Here is a 20,072-nt window from a genome sequence, read left to right on the forward strand (position 1 = left end):
AATACGATAATACGTGTTGATGGGATAATAGTCAATTGCAGGGCATGTAGAGACAGACAAACATTCACACTCATTGAAAATGTCACTAAGTGGGAACTGAAGCCACAGTGCCTGCACAGAAGTCAAGCGAGTGATCCACTTTCTGAGACATCAAAATTACATCCATCCATTTTCTAAAGCGCTTGTCCTCATTCACACTCACATTAACCCCTATGAGTCGTTTAGAGGCTTTAGTTAACCTGCATATGTTGGAATGTGGGGAGAAGTCAGAATAGCGGAGAATACCAATACAAGCACAGGGAGAACAAACGCCACACAGAAAGGTCGAAATAAAGCCTCAAACCCTGAATCTCTGAACTGTAAGGCAGACGTGCTAACCACTCGGACCACCGTGCTGCCCAACACTCTGGATCTGGACTTTGATTGGCACTCTAAATACAACCACAAAATGAACTAATTGTTTCAGCATTATTATCTATAAAAAGCAATCTTCCTATTCGACGAGCAGCCCAATTAACAGATTTAAACAAGTAACATCACAGTGGTTGTGTCCACTTCTTTTCTACATCCTAAGTGTGGGAGGAGGTTAGGCATCGCTTGATGGAACTGAGCTGAAATCAGGCCAAGAATATCTACTTTTTGATTACAGCTTTTCGCCGGCTAGGCTCACATTGTCATCATTTTTTTTTTTTTTTTTTTTTTTTTTACTTGCTCTGCAAGTCCGCTGCGCACACACACGCACACACAAACATACAGACATTGACACTGTGACTCATGTCTTGACAGAAAAAAAGTTGAACATATACAGAGAAAAGCCACGTTGCTCCAGCTGTGCAATCAATGCTTTCTTCCACAATGGGCTCAGTTGATAGTTAGAGGATCTGAAGTTGACGAGGAACAGCCACATCTAATGCCTTACTGTGTTAGTGTACGTGTGTTTGCACATGATCTCATAGCTAACAGTACGACTGCTTTGTCAATGGACTGGAATACTGTACAGTGACATTTGCGTTTGATACTGTGGTTTTGATCTTACTTTTCCTAATAGAACGTTACAGTGTGATAAAGTGCCACTGTTGTAAAGTTTTCACTTTTATTGGATAATAATCAGAACTGGGATCATTTGCGTGAAATGCAATTCCTGGATACCACACAAGTATGCACTCTAGTGGATGTGAGCAGCATAGGAATGACATCAGAGGACTTTGATTGGCACTATGTACAGTAAGAGCTACAGTATCATCTTCCAGTAATGCCATGGCATAGTTAACACACTATTACTGTACCGATCTTACTTTTTTAGAATTTGAGCATCTCAGCATTCACACTTCAGATTCAGATTTAGACAACTTTATTGATCCTGGTGCAGGCAATTTGTTTACAGCTTGAAGGTCCAAGTGCCCATTCATCTTTAACAGACAAACGCAGAATAAACAACGTCCTACAGGACATGGCAACTCGTTTACGGGACCAGGTGAGAGAAGTGCATAAATAAGAACAATGAAATAAACACAATAAAACATAATCAAATCACATCATGTAAAATATATATATTTTTAAAGATTCAAAATTAAAAGATAAGTGATTCATTTAAGAAGAGTGGATCTAGTGTTTAGTAGCCTTATAGCAAAAAGAATGAATGATTTTGAATATCTGTTTGTCGTTATTAGGGGCAAACAGTTAACACCAGCCAGAGAGCATCAGGACAAATTCTGTGGCAAGAACATGTTATTTTTCTTTCATCATTTTTATGTTTTTTTTTCAGCCGCTTGTTTCTCCCAGTGAGAGCCCACTGTCTCTGTTTGACCCCAATAATTTTGGAGCACACAATGACAATGCTGTTCAGACAGTTTTTGTCTTTGACTGACATCCTATTGGACCCACAGATAAAAGAAAAGGTTAAAAGGCTAAAAGGCTTTCAATAAATGCATTTTACAAATTAAATTTTTCATAAAACAGTATCACAGACAGAAAAAGAGTTGGGTTGAGTTAAATGAATTCTTTGTGGACCCAGTTTTACGATTGCAAGTGTTCAAGTAATATTTTAACTTGGAATCGAACACAGTGCCGAGGTTCTGACAGCATATGATTCAACAAGCTCATCTTCTTCTTCATGAATAGTACTTGCTTTTGGTGTTTCTTTGTTCTGTCTAAAAGCGATGATTAGCTCTTTTTGGTTTTTAGAACCTTAAGATCTAGGGAGTTATCGTCACACCACTGAACAAAAGCTGGTAAAACATTACTGTGATCATTATCTAGCCTTTGGCCAAGAGTCTTATTATCAGGGAACTTCACAATGTGACTGCCCTCCTGTGATGTTCTACAGCTGTCAGTGTACATTATAAAAAGAAATGGTGACAGGACACATCCTTGAGGTGAACCTATAAATGAGAGCCTGGTGCTTGACATGGATCACTTCACCCGAATCTGCTGGACTCTGTCAGCAAGAACATCGAAAAGCTACAATAAAAGCTGATAAGGAAATTGAAAATAAGATGCAAGACGCTCGATTAAAATTTGGAGCTGCATCTTCCTAAAAGCAGAAGAAAAGTCTGCGAATAGAATTGGTGCAGAAGCCTTGCTCTCTCAAAGTGTGTACACTTGATCCAGAATAAAAAGCAAACTGTAAAGGGTCTAATTTGTCATCTAAAGGATAAGAGGGACCAACAGCTTTTATTACTTGTCCATTGTGCACCCTGCTTCTCGTCCAAAGTCAACTGGGATAGGTTCCAACTCATCCGTGATCCTAATGAGGATAAGCACTGTAGAAACTGGATGGATGGATAGATACTCTATACATAGAGGATGCACAGTGGCGCTGGCTCAAGGGTCGAAGTTTCTGTCAGGTAAAGACTACTTGAGACTCTTTGTGAACAAGATCAGGTGGTAATGGTCCAGGTGCAAACAGCGGCCAAGGTTCTTGATTTACTCTATTGCAATATTATACAAAATGTATGCTTCAAACCTTCTCCGTCAAGGTGACTTTCAAAACCTTACCAGATACTTCTCTTATCTCATGAGGCTGATAAAATGTATGGGCTTGGCACACTCCCACTGTGAGAATCTTCATGATGGATTATATGTATCGTCTTTAAATGCCCTCTACATTTTTCTGTAATACTTCTAACACTTTGCACCACTTTTTTTTCCCTATTAACCTAAAATGTATCAGAAAGAATTATGAATTGAAAATGAGGAACGGTTTGTGGTTCTACAGTAGAACAGAGATTGTGAGCCCTCTTTCAGGTCCCAAATCAGTGACCTCTCAAGTGTTCTAGATAAATGTAAAAAAAAAATTCTAAAATCAAAATCTTGTATAGAAAGTCTTCCCAAAAGACTGGCTCCTTTTATGGCTGTAAAAAGAGAACCTACTCCATTTTTCTATTACCAACTATCCACAGGTGCGTTCAGAATAATAGCTCTGTAGCTGTGTAATAGCTTATTAATTTAGCTAATTCATATTTTATTAATCTTCCTTATTTCATGAGGAGGACACCTGGGAAAACATAAAATTAACATATTTTTATTGGTCTGAATATTGTGCGGCAATGTGCGTATTAGTTTTCTATAATGGCACAGGAAATCCTTCCTGGCATTTTTCTATCTTGTTGCCTGACTGTGTTTCATAAGATCCTGTTTTTGTGATATTGCATTCCAGTTCAATCCCCCCTCTGCTCTCTCCTCAGATCCAGACTTTGCAGACTTGGGAGTACCACCACCTCTACCCTGTAGGTATAATTCTCTCTCTCTCTCTCTCTCTCTCTTTCTCTCTCTCTCACTCTCTCTCTCTCCCTCGCTCTCAAGTTTTTCTCATTTGCTAAGAAATATTTCTTGAAATCATCCTTTGTTTTCTCTGAACTGCAAGCACAAAACCCAATTTTCAAGCTACATCAGCAAAACGTCTGACTCAGTGCTCAAAACCAAACATTGTTGTCAAATCAGACCCCAAGTCAATGAAAATGAAAAACACTACTGAACAGTCATTACACACAACAGAAAAAAGGAAAACTCACTGATCAGAGCATAAAGCTGTAGAAATAATATTCATTGTTTACAATTGTAACGCATTTTGCAAAACATAACAGAAATCCTGTTTAAATTAAAATCATAAGTACTAGGCCTCCAAGTATAACGGAAAATGTATGTACTGAAACACCGTTTTGTGTACAGCACTGTATCGAGTCGTACTGTAAACGTACGTAATTTACAAAAAAAAGCAATTACATGTTCACCTCTCTGAATCTTCAGACTATGATGGACATTGTCAATCTGCTTAGGTTGAGCTGCACTCGCTGCACTCCCTTATTGTCACACCATGCAAAAGCACATGGGCTACGAAAGTTGCCCGTACTTCATGTGAAATACGCAATTTTTCTGTCTTATACCTATTCTCTCTCCTCTTTCTCCTCAGCCACCTCTTATGCTTACTCTGCCTCTGTCTCTTTGGTCATCTATCCATAGTGAAACTTCAATAACCAGTCCTCCCTGAACTGGCTTATATTGGTTTCTTGACATCATTAGTCACAAGTTGGATCAATTTTGAGTTGCTGTGTTTATGGTGAGACACCTGTGCTTTAATGGAGTTTCACTTTTGCAACCTGTAATTACCATTATCCAACACGAGTGCATCAGAATGCAAAACGTGTTTTAGTGGGTGAAAATACGTCTCAGAGTTGTGTCTAACCAGGTGAAAAGTGCTTAAGGATCTATCAAAAGGGTCACCAATTCAGCAAGTAGGTTCAGGACACTGAGCATTTGGTTCAGACAATAGGGTTTTATGTTTTAGTAACTGATAAATACTGTATTTAGTTGAACTGACAAGGGTGTCTTTGCCTTGTCACTGTTGTGTATGTGTGTGCGCGTGTGTTTGTTTATTTCAGCATGTCAGTACGACATGGTCGGTCCAGAAGGTATCGTCGAGTCTCATCAGATCACCAGAGACGGGAAGGCTGGCGCTAACGAGGCCGTCGACTGCAAATGGTACGTCCGGGCGCCGCCACGCTCCAAGGTGAGTCAGCTGCCCTTCTTAGTAACTTTACTTCACACACATACACTCGCCGCCCACTTCGCGAGGTACAATTGCACAGTAGTAGCCAAGTGCCATGTCAAAAACAGTTCCTGCAGTCTACAAAAAAAAACAGAATGGCACTCAGACCTCCTCCAAAGTTGAACACTCAGTCCATCCATCCATTTTCTATACCTGTAAGGTCTTTAATAAACTGATAGTTAAGTAGGTCAACTTAAAAATAGGAATATTGATTTATAAAAAATACATATAAATAAGGGCGGCACGGTGGCCGACTGGTTAGAGCGTCAGCCTCACAGTTCTGAGGACCCGGGTTCAATCCCCGGCCCCGCCTGTGTGGAGTTTGCATGTTCTCCCCGTGCCTGCGTGGGTTTTCTCCGGGTACTCCGGTTTCCTCCCACATCCCAAAAACATGTATGAATTGGAGACTCTAAATTGCCCGTAGGCATGACTGTGAGTGCAAATGGTTGTTTGTTCCTATGTGCCCTGCGATTGGCTGGCAACCAGTTCAGGGTGTACCCCGCCTCCTGCCCGATGACAGCTGGGATAGGCTCCAGCACGCCCGCGACCCTAGTGAGGAGAAGCGGCTCAGAAAATGGATGGATGGATGGACATATAAATAAGTGAAAACAAATCCTGAGTTTACACCATAGTTTTACGGAAAACTTTCATGAAAAATTGTTTAAAAGGGTTTTTTTATGTGCAATCCTAACAAACTTGATCAACGTGGTTGCAGTTCGCACTGATGTAGCACTGCACTGCATCATATTACAGTAAGATGTCTTTCTAATATTTCCCCCTTTTTGATGTTGCCATCTAGGTGAAATATTAAAAATCAAAATGTGTCATCTTTATTTGTTGTTGTTGGTTTTTTTGCATTGTTTTTGCTGTTGATATTCATTTGACAAATGATATCCTGAATGGTATTCATAAGGGTTATCATCAAGATTCTACAAAGTTGTTTTTTTTCTTTCATTTCCATTCAGCCTCCCAACACAAGCACTATGATGAGGGTCAGAGGGTTGCATCAGGAAACCTTGATATTACATGAGGGCTGTCTGCAGCTGTCAGCAGTATCCCAAAGTAGGAATTCATGGCCGCAGGGGGGCCTTGCCTCATTGAGGGTCAGACAGTTCGGTCGAAGAGGTTCATGTAGGGTCAATTCCTCTTTTTTAGTCGTCAGGAAGAACAGATGGAGAAAGGAAAAAGTCGTTGAGGCTGATTACATACCGTTGCTGTGTTCCGCTCCCCTAACACACACTAGGCATACTATATCGTGTGGGATCTACAACCCCAATTCCAATGAAGTTGGGATGTTGTGTTAAACATAAATAAAAACAGAATACAATGATACAAAAAAAAGACAAGATATTTAATGTTCAAAGTGATCAACTTGATTGTTTTTAGCAAATAATCATTAACTTCGAATTTTATGGCTGCAACACATTCCAAAAACGCTGGGACAGGGTCACGACTGGCCTAACACGAAATACTGGAAAAGAGGAGACACAGGAGTCAAAAAAGGGAAGCCAGGAACAGTGTAGCTTACTTGACATAAGTGGGCCGTGGTACCGCTGGATGTAGATGCAATACTTTAGCGAGGATTTCCTGGAACAGGCAGGCTTAAAATACCGGTGGTGTTGAGGCTGATTGGAGACAGGTGCTGAAAACAGAGAGGGGAGGGCGGGGAGAGAGAGGACGCAACGCGCCCTCCAGGCTACTATAATGGAACTGCAGGGAAGTATATGACACAGATACTTCGAGCCGTCGAAATATTTAAGTCCCCAGCGGTTATTACCAGTTCATTCTGTATACCCAGCATGGTCCTCTTCCGCACAGAGATGTCTCAGTATAGACTGTTAGTTAATTGCGCCACATTTAAAGCGAATGAGATGACCCGCTTTGATTGGTGGCGAAAGAAGTTGGCTGTAAACACTCCCACAGTGGCGCATCCCGTCCAACATCAGATCAATTGCCCTGCGCTGGTCTACGAAAGTACCAACAGCGGTCTAACCTGCCACTGCTGCACAGTTGCTCTGCCCGCTGTGCTGTATTTATGCCGTTCACTAAAATAGTTGTTTTCCTTACTTTGACGCTTACGAATGGAAATGTTCACCCAAGGACCTAGTACTAGATCCACAAGATTTAAATGGCGGTGCAGGCCATGGGATGTGGCTGGCAGTTCAAGTTTCACCACTGTTCCTTGGTTATGCTGCTCTGCTCTTCTGCACCTCCCATCTTCCAATTTTAATGCATTACACACACTCATTGTATGGGGGCAGGCAGGGGTGGGCCGAAGAGGCCAAAAGGCCAGTTGTGCTTTGCCTCCCTCCTTCCTTCTGCCCCGCCCCACCTATCTCCCACTGTTCTTTTAATGCTTCACATACTGTGCATGCTTTGGTGTGCTGTGCCGCTTGGAACGGAGGAAGGCCTCAGGTCAACATTCCACTATAGCCTTCCTGCCTGAGCCCCACCAGCCTCATATGTCCTCCAGTTTTATTACACTCCATTCCACTGAGAGCCACATGAACACAGTGCAGGGACAGGACAGCTGGGCGGTGAGTGTGGGCAGTTGTTGGCTTCAGGAGTGGCCCTGTGTCCCTCGGCGTGGGTGGTATCCTCTCGGCCGGGTACCACCAGGCTGGACGATGTGGCCCGTGCGTCCCTCTCAAATGGCTGAGGCAGAATCTGCTCGTCCTCATTGTGCCTGCTACGGACACCTCCATTGACTTACATGCATATATGACAGTGTTCATTCACTAGTAAATCTCCACAGACACACACCTATGGGATTTAGTTGCTTGGTATGGGGCCACTCTCTAATTGCTATGCAAATGCAATCTACCGTTTATACTGTTCTCTGCTATTGTTTTGCTGTTATTTCTCTGGCTGTGCCCTCCCAAATCTTCTTCTGTCTGACTGCATTTCTAATGAATACCCATTGCAATAAAAATGAAATTACCACAAATAAACAGAGAGATAGTACGGTATATCAAACTTCCCTGTTACACAACAAAACTGTTAAGGCATTAAAAGGTATACAAATCCACCATACTACATGACAAAACTGCCAAACACGACAGGTTAGTAAAATAAAAACAAATATTAAAAAATGAAACCTTACCGTGCTGTAGCCTCAGTTCTATTGCACATGCCCTCACATTGCATGATAGTGTAGCGTATACGAGTTAAATAAAACATAATTAATTTAGGAGAAAAGAATAAGCCGGAAGCGACGCCTGCGATACTTCCGGTTGAGCGTAATTTTAAATTTAATTTTTAAAATCAAACAAATTTTATCTAGTAAAGGGGCACCATGTCACTTATGTGGATAAGATTTTGGGAAAGTGACGAGAAACCTTTTTATCAGTCTCGTAATCTGAAGGTTTTCTACGCTTTATGATATTGGTCTTAAATAAAAACAATTCAAGAAGTATACAACAACACCACAACTCTCATTTACAGCGCTGTAGACTTTCCCCTCTCGTGTTGCTAATATTGCACTGCTCTACTACCACAGTGTTCCAGAAAGCACAGCTACAGTCGATAATGACATCTTATACCAGAGGCTCTAATTAACTGCACCAAAGAGCTCCAGAGAGAGCAAGGGAACCCCCGGAGTAAACCTGGGAATAGAAGGGATGAGCAAAATGTATAAGATTTAATGAAGCTTATTTGAAACATAATGTGAAGCAAAGGCAAAGGGATTTATTGTAGTCTTCCTCCAAAAACGTGGCAATACACAGTTGTCATATAAATGTAACTAATTTAGCACACCTTTAGTGTCTAAGGGTCTAATAAAAAGTCATTTAGCCCATGGAGCACATTAAATGCAAGTGTTTGTGTCATTTCCCTGAGCCTAAAAAGTAAAGGTAAGTTCCCAAGTTGTAAAAGTCAAGGGTACAAATGGAGGATCTTTGTAGGTGGCACCCCAGTGATGAGCCATTGTGCTCCCAAATGCACAATGGTCTACTTTGCTACTGTGAATCTGTTTGAATTAATTTTCTGCTGTGAATTTTAAATGAATAGTTTGTCAGCAGCTGTAATGGGCTGCAGCTCACCAGAACCCCAATGTGGACACCCAGTATAGAAAAGGTTGGCTAGTTAGCCAGCTATATACTGTATCTGCTCTGCTTTTTCTCCAACACCGTCAATATTGCCTCATTTTGTCCTCAACTGCCTGATACCTTATGCATATTTACGTGCATGTCATTCATCAGAAATATGAATCTTGGTTCTGACTGCAATGAACAGTGGGAACGCACCATTACTGGGGCCTTGTAGCAAAAGTGTCAATATATTCTTCCACCAGTCAGTGATGGATTCTGCTTCATTACTGGCTGCGGCCGAATCAATAAGCAGGAAGCCTATTTTCGTGCTTGAACCAATCTCTCGCCTTACCAATGGGTGATTGTATCTTTTTGATCCATTGCCATCATTTGGGTTTGTGATGCAATCTAAACTTAATAACTTATTTTTTCCTCATCCATGGTTCTTTTTGTCCACTGGCATGCTCCATTTTGAAAAATACCAGCTTTGTTTTTTTTTGTTTTGTTTTTTTAACCAATCTCAATATATACAGAAATACCACAAAAATGATTAAAATTATCTACTGTATCAATTTCTTTTTGGTATCAGAACAGCTGCAGAATCACTGGAATAACAGCATCTCTTTTCACCTTAGTGGTATAGAAGTGGAGGACTGTCCTTGACACCTTTTATGTTGTGTTGTACATAGCTTTGGTGCTAACATTGCATATATACAGTAGATGCACACAAGAAATATTTTGAAACATGGGGCTTGATCTTCGTGACAAGCGCAAGTCCAGTGCTGCACTTGGCGCACTTCTGTGTGGGGGCAGGTTAGACCGATTGTTTGAATTTCGTAGACGAGGGCAGCCGGCACGTTAAAAAAAAAAGGGTCTGTCTGCGTCTCATGGGCGTGAACACAGCTGGCTTTATTCGCCGCCAAACAAAGGGGGTTCATTTATTCCCTTGAAGTGAGACGCAAGGACATTCTCGCGAGGAGAGAGCAATCCGTCTGATGCACCCCACATGTCCGCTGAGCTCGTGGATCTGTCTGCCTGCACCTGGATCTAATTCACCACCGTTGGACTTAGACGTGCTTCCACTTGGCAAGGATGCGGGCTAGACCCGGTTTTGATAATTTCTCTGCCCAGCGTAGCCTCAGCGCATTTAAAATGGAACGTCTGCGCTGGTCTGGGCATCATCAGATCTGACCTCAGCCCTGTCCAATCGAAGCGGGTTCGATCCGCCTCTTTAAATCGGCGCAAATACTCTTGTATGGTGTTAAGAGAACTCGATGATCCATGCGTGACTGGAGTATTGAGCATTAGTGGTATCCCCTTTTTAAATTCACAAAATGAGCTGGTGAAAAATCGCCGGGGACTTAAATGTGTTCGTGGACCTCGTTTGTTGCCACCCCTGTACGTGGTATGATTTTTAAAAAATGTAATAATAATAATAATAATAATAATAATAATAATAATGTGTTCAATGAATTGACTTCTAAAATGATTGCGAGGGTTGAAATACATCTGTCATCCACCACACGTCAGAGAAGCTCACATATCTATCTGCCTGCATGTGCACCGATCAGATTCAACAAAATCGCGTTAGATCCCCCGTGTCAGATGTGGTATGGGAAGGCATACGTTTACACGGACTTGCTTACACCAAAATCTACCTCTGCCTGGCGCATCTCCAAGGGAACAGCCTCCCAGACAGGTCTGCCAACATGCAGAAAGTCTTGCGCTTGCACGAAAATCAAGATGCGCCACCATTTCCGCTCAGTCGCACATTGTGCAGTCTATGAAAATAGAGCCCACGTTGTTATAACAAGTTACTGTAGGTTAGCGTTCATACATTTATTGGCTTGACCAGTTTTTATTTATTGGTTCACTCCACCTGGAATTTTTGAAGGTATTCTATATTCAACCCATGTTCCCTACTATTTGAATTATTCAGATATGAAGTGAAAACAATAAGGTCTTTTTGTTGAGTTGTTAAAGAGTACATGTCTGTCCTTATATTCAATAGTTCTATTATTTACCACAGTCATCCCATAATTATCTAAGTGAATTAAAAGTAAACTTCACAACTATATTCTTTAAAAATGGCAATTGTTCCTTACTGCTAATCCTTTAACCAGTTTAACTATTACTGACATTGACTTTTTTTTTTTTTTTATCTTTTCTTTTTTACCCAATTCCTATCATATCAATGAGGGGGTTCACCACCACCTTGCTGAGAAACCAACATGCTCAGACTCTTAAATCCATAATGCTAAAAATTCAACAACATTAAAATGTAATATACTTAAAAATCCTTGCCGCATCGTTCCCAAAGGGCAGAGAAAATGTCTTTTGAAGCTCTTCCATCATCTTAAAGAACTAATAGTGATTTAATTCCCTATACTCGGTGGCGTTGTTTTAGGAATGTACACGCCATAGGCAAGACATATAATGCATGGATGGATACAACATTGCATTGAAAAGCAGCTCACATTAGGTGGGCCTGTACAAACTAATAGTATCAAGAACAAGAGCTGTATCAAAGATAGATTAGTTTTGATTGACAACATCAGAGTGGTATAAATTTAACAACATGTAGGCAGAATTTTGAATACACACAGCTCCTGTATTGGGTCTCCCTAGACTGCTTATGTGAAGCTAGTGACACAAATAATCCAAGCTTTGCTGACAATGCAATATGGAGTTTATTGACAACTAGTGTATACTGTATACAACATCACTTTTATGTGTGTGTGTTTTTTGTTCTGCTTTTTTGAGATCCATCTTCCTCGTCGTGTTACCGAAGTAATGCTGATATTGCAGGCTCCATTATCTAGCCCCATCTACAGCTTTCGTCTCTGGACATTTAAAGTGTCACATTCTCCTGTCACACTTGGTGAGCGGCTCTACTCATTAACCGTAATGATGGTGAGTTCGACGTGCAGCCAAGTGGAGCCACGGATGTGACTGGCCGATTTTGTCTTGATGAATGAGTCATACAGAAACTGGTGTAAGAAGGTAGTGTAGAGGCTTCACTTTCTGAGTCAGATTTTTTTTAGAAGTCCCTGCATTATTACTTAGAATGTAAGAACCACTGTTTTTACCTTGGTTGCTTGGTTAGAGTTTTGGGTAATTAGCGAGTGTGTTAGAGAGTTTGTGATAAATGTTTCCAGCTTGGCGGTGGTCTGCGCTCTACTGATTGCCATTCTTGTTCAACATTGTTTTTGGTTGACTGCTTTAGGTTAATAGTTTGTCTGGCCCACATTTAACAGTGGCCTCCGCTCTAACAGTCTCCCTGCCTCAATTATTTGCTGCGTGCATTGTCATCTTAAATAAATAAATGGCTCAAACCCAAAAGACACCTATTGTTTTTTTGCCCCTCAGAAAAAAAAAGTGGCATTAACTACCTTTACTATGCCATCTAATACGACCATGTATTATGGAAGATGTCATTATTACACCTTCACATCAGACATGGCATCTGTAAAGCCAAAGTGTAGAGGGGAAAGCGTTGCTGTATGCAGCACAGAGAAATCGGGAGCAGAACCTCCCAAACTCAACTTTGATCTAGAAAGTCAAAAATAATTGGCAAAAATACATTGATACATTAATATTAAAAACCTCTGATGTTTATTAGTTTTAATGTTGGCTCAACTCTCTACAGTCCTCCATTCATTCATATAAACACACATAAAAACAAACAACCATTCACACTCACATTCACACCTATGGGCAATTTAGAGTCTTCAATTAACCCACCATGCATGTTTTTGGGATGTGGGAGGAAACCGGAGTACCCAGAGAAAACCCACGCAAGCACAGTCCGGAGGGTTCTTTTCTTTTCTCAGTCTTTTTTGCCACCTGTCCCAGCTTTTTTGGAACGTGTTGCAGCCATAAAATTCTAAGTTAATGATTATTTGCTAAAAACAATAAAGTTTATCAGTTTGAACATGAAATATCTTGTCTTTGTAGTGTATTACAACATTACAACAAGCTGGCAATTATTATTTTTTTGACTTGAGTTCGTTGTCACATTTCTGTGGGGCCAATTATGTACTACTCGTGCACTCACTGTCGTTGTCTCGCCATGCTGCACTATTTGCATATACTGGCCACTCATGCCAGAGTAGCATCTGCTCCATTTGCACACTGATTGAGGAGTATCTGTAACATTTGCACAACCAACATTGTCCCAGATTATCGCACTACTCGTCACTTTAAACCGCATACACTCCTTGAAGTCTCAGCGCCCCTTGCACAATGGTCATTGCACCGGTCTATTGCGATATTAGTCATTCGAACTGCTCTAAGTGCTGATTCTGATTCTGATTCTGATTCAATGATTCTGATTCTGATTAAATTAAGATGATTCTGATTCTGATTCAATTAAATATAGGTTGAACATGATTTGCAAATTCTTGTATTCTGTTTTTTTTATGTTTAACGCATCCTAACTTCATTGGAATTGGGGTTGTATAATGTTTAGTCGTGTTTAATTCCAGGTGCTGACCAAGATTTTCATATATTTCATGTTAGAGAATCATGAGTGTCTGTGTTTTCCCCTTGGCCTTCCTTGCTTCATCCAGATCTACCTGCGTTTCCTCGATTATGAGATGGCCAACTCCAACGAGTGCAAGCGCAACTTTGTGGCAGTGTATGACGGTGGCAGGTAGGACTATCCATCCATCCATCCATCCATTTTCTGAGCCGCTTCTCCTCACAAGGGTCGCGGGCGTGCTGGAGCCTATCCCAGCTATCATCGGGCAGGAGGCGGGGTACACCCTGAACTGGTTGCCAGCCAATCGCAGGGCACATAGAAACAAACAACCATTCGCACTCACAGTCACACCTACGGGGAATTTAGAATCATCAATCAACCTACTATGCATGTTTTTGGGATGTGGGAGGAAACCGGAGTGCCCGGAGAAAACCCACGCAGGCACGGGGAGAACATGCAAACTCCACACAGGCGGGGTCGGGGATTGAACCCCGCTCCTCAGAACTGTGAGGCAGACGCTCTAACCAGTCAGCCACCGTGCCGCCCAGGTAGGACTATTTGAAAGAAAAATTCAATGTGGTCTCGTATGGCCTTTGTAATTGGTGCCTAATCATACTGTTATCACGAGATAAAAGCTCAGTATGTATGAGCCTTATTGAGATGAAGAATGTAATATTGTTTGATGTCAAGATAAGTCATCTTTTATCTTTTACCTGCACCCACTGATAAAACTTACTGTATTTTCATGACCACAAGGCGCACCGTATTAAAAGGCGCAGTCTCAGTTACGGGGTCTAGTTCTGTGTCTAACACATACAAAGGGCATACCGTATTATTGGGCGCAGGCATGGTAAAACATTCGCTAGCTTAAAACATACGGTAGCATGCGTGCACGCTAAAACAATGTTTTTAAAAAGGCAGCGGGAGCAAAACTGAGTTCGGTTGTACTTAATTGAAGTATTTAACAATGTACTCACGTTATTTTTTGATCAATCCTCATCCACAAATCTATCAAAGTCCTCATCTTCTGTATCTGAAATGAACAGCTGGGCAAGTTCTCCATCAAACACGCCAGGTTCCCTCTTGTACTCGTCGGAGTCAATCTCGTTGCCGTGTGGCTCCTCAGAAATGATGCCGGAATTTTATGAAAGCTCGAACAACAGTGCAAGCAAACACGTTAGCCCAGCATCCACAATCCATTCACAAATTGTGGCGTAACTCGCACGGCGCTGCCTCCTAGTCTTGGTAAAGCTGTGTTCGTCATCTGTCATCCATGGCTCCCACGCCGCTCGCAAATTCACTTTGAACGCCCTGTTTACACGGATGTCCAGCGGTTCGTCAAGCCTCCCCGAAAGATCTGGGTTATTGCACTCAGTCGAGTGGTGACTGTAGAGACGCTTCTCCTGGCTGTTCTTTGACCATTAATCCATTGCTCGAGTTGGTCTTCCAACTCGGGCCACTTAGCCTTGTTTGCACGTTTTGTTTTTCTTTTTTTTCTGCGGAAACTCAGCTTCGTTTTCTTGACTTGGCGAAGCTCGTTTTCCTGCTTCCTCCACTTGTGAACCATGGATTTGTTGATCTTGAATTCTCTCACGACTGCGGCTGCTCGATTCCCATGTTCCTCCGCGTAACTAATAGCTTGCAGTTTAAACTGTGCTTCATAAGTGTGTCTCTTCATAGGTACCATTTTCGGGGGTCCTTTGCCAATATATACCTCCTGAGGGCGTGCCTTTAGCGTCCTCTATCACACGCACCCTCTCCCCTTTGACGTCCGCATGCTGTCCTCAGTCACGTCCAGCTTCCTCTATATAAGCAGCCGCTCGGCAAGAAATGCTCCCAGTCAGTCAAGTGGAGCGCTCATTAAAGTCACACAACAACATTTACAGATTTAGGAACTCGGTGCACACATAAGGCGCGCCGCCTTATAAGGCGCCCCGTCCATTTTGGGGAAAATTTAAGATTTTTAAGTGCACCTTATGGTCGTGAAAATACGGTACTTTTATTGCTCAAAGACCTTCAAAACACTGCACCATCTGCCTTTAATTGCAACAGGGCCAGTCATTTATTTTGCACCTTTAGTTTATCGTAGGGAAAAAAAAATTTAAGTTAATTATCCCCGAAAAATACTGGAAATACAATTTGTTCCAACTTTACACGTCATAATACAGTCATCATAATACCGTAAAGACAATCGATAAATAAATAATTTTGCATAGTTCATTGTTATGTAATAATAATAATAATAATAATGAAAATCCAAATAATAATAATAATGAAAATAATGCAACATAACTGCTTTTTCTTAATCTAAAATGTATAAAACTATCAAAAATGTATAGTTAATGGTTAATTTTATGAAGTACAAGTATAAATGTTCATGGAAAGTCGACCAGTTAAGATAATTATCATTTGTTGTCTGCTGTTGTTTATTGTGAAAGACCATCAATTTGTTCAATAACTATTAATATAAATTGTCTTCAATTTGGAAAAAAAATCTTGCCCAACATTGGTTTGCACGCTTTTTTTCCCTCAGCTAAGCTTTTTCCTAAAGCTTTAATCAGCTTTACTTGCAAATCAATAACATCTTCTTAAGCTAATGTATGTTAAAATCAGATAAAGAATGATTAAGTGTGTGCTTGAAAACTATAATGATAACTATAATGAGGTGTATTTTATCTAGAGATCCGCAATATTCAGCTGTGATCACAAGATAGATTAGAATGGCATGCACCGTCCAAACCTCAGTAAAGGCTAAATTTGATCACTAAGGTCCATGCATTATTCACAGAAAAATTATGGAAAATAAGGTTTGTTTGTTTTGATATTATTTTATTTTATGATTTTTTTTAACAAATCCTCAAATTCTTATGTCACCCTAGTTCGGTGGAGGACCTGAAGAGCAAGTTCTGCTCCACAGTGGCCAATGACCTCATGCTGGTGTCGACTCTGGGCGTAATCCGGATGTGGGCGGACGAGGCCAGCCGGAAAAGCCGCTTCCGCATCCTTTTCACGACCTACCAAGAACGTGAGACTCTACAACATAACGACCCATGAACATGATCATTCATTCATTCTCAAGTTCCTGTAGACTAAAAATGAATGGGTTACTAATTTGGCACACCACAGAGAAGAGTTAAGAGTTAATAACTAAAAAATCACCATGTTCACCTGTCAACTTTCAATCGATTTCCACTACTATGACCTGGAAAAATTGATGTCACTTTATGACCTGGAAAAATTGATGTCACTTTATCCCACATCTTTCTTCTGCCTGTACATAACTACATGTTTGAGCTGTGAAAATATATCCGCTTAAAGCCTCTGGTGGCCCGAATATATCCCATCGTGTCATCACGAGGTTTTTCCACGCTGCGACAGCGGGGCACTTTTTTTCCCTCCTTGCTCTTCCGCCTTCTCTCTGTGACATGCGCCCACTCACGGCCAACAACAAGGCACTCTAAAGTGGCCACACCAGCCCAAAACTCCAGACCTTACGCTGGGTGCAAAGTCAGAATTTTTGATGTCATGCATAAGGCCAGTTCAAACTTTAATGGTTTGTGCACTTTCAAGGTGAAAATGATTTAATTCCTGACTGTGCCACGTCAGCGGCGTTCAACTGTAGACTGTAATGTGAAGGGAGTGTCAAACATGTACTGTTTGTGTCAGATACTTAGATAGCTAGATATGGATCGGAAACTAGTGCTTTCCATTTAGTTTAATTGCTAATCAAATAGAAGCATAAAATAAATAAAAAATAAAAAATGTGATGCCGCACTATTGTACTGAGAGGTGCCTGTGGGTGATTGTGAAGATTACAGTACTGACATAATTGAGCTCAGCTAAAGGCTATCACAAATGTAGCATACGTGACTGTTTTGAAAAGAGAGAAAAATGTGAGCTATTGTGTGTTTGTTTCCCATATTTGAGCCAAACACCTGTGAGAGATTAGAACACACTCACACACAGTCTTGCCTCTTTGCTTCATATTACCAGGAGGAACTGCTCGTAGTTTGAGAGAGGTTACAGAGGCCTTTTTTTTCTTTTTTTTTTGCAGGAAAAATAGATAAAATATATTAGAAATGCATGTATGTACTCGTATATATACCGAGGCAGCATGAATTTAAAAATACATATACTGTCAGTTCGGAACTCCATTCATGAACAGAATAGTGTGCAAAATACAACAGTAGTAGAATTTAGTATATAGACATGTCCATGAGATCATTTAGGGACTTGGTTGTGTTGTGTTGTGTTTTGAAGTCAGTGTCATCATTTTTCATGAGACCTTTTCACCAAGCAGAGCCAAGATGCACTGTTGCCACGGTAACACCTCTGGCTAAAGACCACAGCCTTTAGAGCAGCATCGCCAACTACTGAGCGGCGAATGGACATCTTCACCAACAAGTGACTCAGTCTAGGCTTCTGCTTGCTTCACAATTTTTGAACCAACAAAACAGTTGTTGGGCAATATGCATTGTTTAGTGTCAAATTTAAACGTGCAGCAGTTATTTCATTTATTCAGTGACAATAACTTTCACTCTTCATGCTGTAATAAGATTTAGGCGTGAATAGGTTCATACAGATATGATCGTGATTCATGAATAATAAGTGGACATATTTCGACAAGTTGATAGAATACCGCGCATCACCATATATACTTCAAATAACAAAGAATATATAGTGAATGTTATGTTTTTGAGAATATCTGTGAGTGAGAATATGACCATATCAGGAAAATGTTAAGTGAGGCGACTTTATTTTTCTCCAATTTGTTTAAACAAAGAACTTAAAGTGAAGCTTAGATGTTATCGTATGTGTATTAATGTAAGGTATTATACTGTAAATCCTCTCCATTTCATGAATGAAAGTATTTGGGGGGGAAAAAAAAACATCTTGAGCTTAATGTACTTGATGTCAGACGGATCTGCTGTATCCTTCAGTCCACAATATTAGGTACTTCTGCACTCTCACAGCACTGTCAAAGGTGACAAAGATTGTAATTGTCAGTTGTTAATAATAGAGGTGTATTCATTTCTCATATTTCACCCAGCTCATGCAGCAAATTCCGCAAACCAAAATATTAGAAACACCACAGCAGTTTGCTGGGAGCCAATGAATGATGGCAGCAATAAATACAATCTAACCCTTAAAGACCATCATAAGAAACTCTGTCCAGTATCATGGACACTGAACTAAATGTGGTCCAATTTATGTGCATTGGACTAAAACAGTCAATAAATAAAAGTGTTATATATAGTGATATTAGGACAGCGGTGCTCGCTGGTTTAGTAATGTATTTAATATAATCAAAAAATCGGGAGGTAATCCCGTATTAACCAAAATGGGAATTTAGCCAATTTAAACCGCAAAGCAACGTCAATGTTTCCTCTAAGGGCTTTGCTGCATAAACCTTGTTTTTGTTCCCAGAATTAAGCTCTCTCTGCAGACACTCCAATTATTTTCACCAGCATCTAATTTGGTCATTAATTTATGCCTCTGGTATCAACTGGGACGCACTTATGAGTTGGCAAAAGGTCACTTATGTGACTGTACGTCTTGGTATTAATTTGGTAGAAGATCAATGAGGATCACTCGCTGGTCTCACCCTGATCTGGCTTCATGAGAGGAGGGTTCAGTGGTGAAAAGCAAAGAGACTGGGCCCCCTCTGCTGGTTATTATCAGCTCGTTATCTGGCTTTTTGCTAGAGTCACAGAGTTAGGTATTTTATTGGATGTTTGGTTATTTGGGTTATGCTTGACACTAACACTGTTTGGATATGCACACAGCAAAATAACTTTTGAACGTTCACAAATTGAAGATATGGCAATATATCAAAAACATCCACATGAGCGAAGAGGTATTGTTGGCTATTTGTTAATTGGTTGGTTGGCGGGTTGGCTGGTTAGTTGGTTGGTTTGCTAGTTAGTAAAAACTATGCAGCCAATTTCAATTAGACTCCTTAAAGGAGAGGCAATTAATAACCCTTTAAACGTTGGTTTAAATACACACAAAAGGAATTTATTTGTATCTTTTTGCCATTTGAGACATGGTGGGACAGTGACAACCAGGTCACCTTGGTTTTATATTATGCTGCTTCACGATGATGTCGCCTGTAACATTAGCACACTGATTTTATGACCACGTCTACTTGATTGGTTGTTCCGCCCTTGCGCTGACATCAGACAGGCAGAATCGTGCGATGGCCGTCTTATAATTATGGCAAGGCCATGCTAAGGCAGGGAGGATAGGGTGAGAGGTTTGCTGAGGATAAGATGGGGAGACATGAGCACCACGCAAAATTTGGATGATGACAACAGGTTTAATTTGAGTTGTGAAGTGTGCAGATAATTTCTTGGACAAAATCCACACACATCAAGTGAAAGTAATAATAAAAATAAAAAAAAACAACAGATGGGTTTGGGGGGAGCAGACTTATTTAAAAAATCCAAAAGACTTTCCCTGAACTGATTTGCACATTTTTAAGCAGCTTACAGATTTGGGGCTGTTAATGAAG

The 20,072-nt window shown here is 40.7% G+C and overlaps 1 protein-coding gene across 8 annotated transcripts in view; it reads left to right on the forward strand.

Moving 5' to 3' along the window:
• neto1l (neuropilin (NRP) and tolloid (TLL)-like 1, like) overlaps positions 1-20,072 on the forward strand; it is a 59,868-nt gene that overhangs the window by 31,738 nt on the left and 8,058 nt on the right. For 6 of the 8 annotated variants that reach the window (XM_061758807.1, XM_061758805.1, XM_061758800.1 and 3 more), the window contains exons 5-8: positions 3,687-3,728; positions 4,881-5,008; positions 13,647-13,729; positions 16,438-16,583. In XM_061758807.1, coding sequence (XP_061614791.1) covers positions 3,687-3,728; positions 4,881-5,008; positions 13,647-13,729; positions 16,438-16,583 — 399 coding nt within the window. Of the gene's footprint in view, positions 1-3,686; positions 3,733-4,880; positions 5,009-13,646; positions 13,735-16,437; positions 16,584-20,072 lie in introns of those variants that run through there. The other 2 variants (XM_061758806.1, XM_061758808.1) reach the window with 2 other exon arrangements.

Source organism: Phyllopteryx taeniolatus, chromosome 20 (genome assembly GCF_024500385.1).
Source record: "Phyllopteryx taeniolatus isolate TA_2022b chromosome 20, UOR_Ptae_1.2, whole genome shotgun sequence".
NCBI lineage: Eukaryota > Metazoa > Chordata > Actinopteri > Syngnathiformes > Syngnathidae > Phyllopteryx > Phyllopteryx taeniolatus.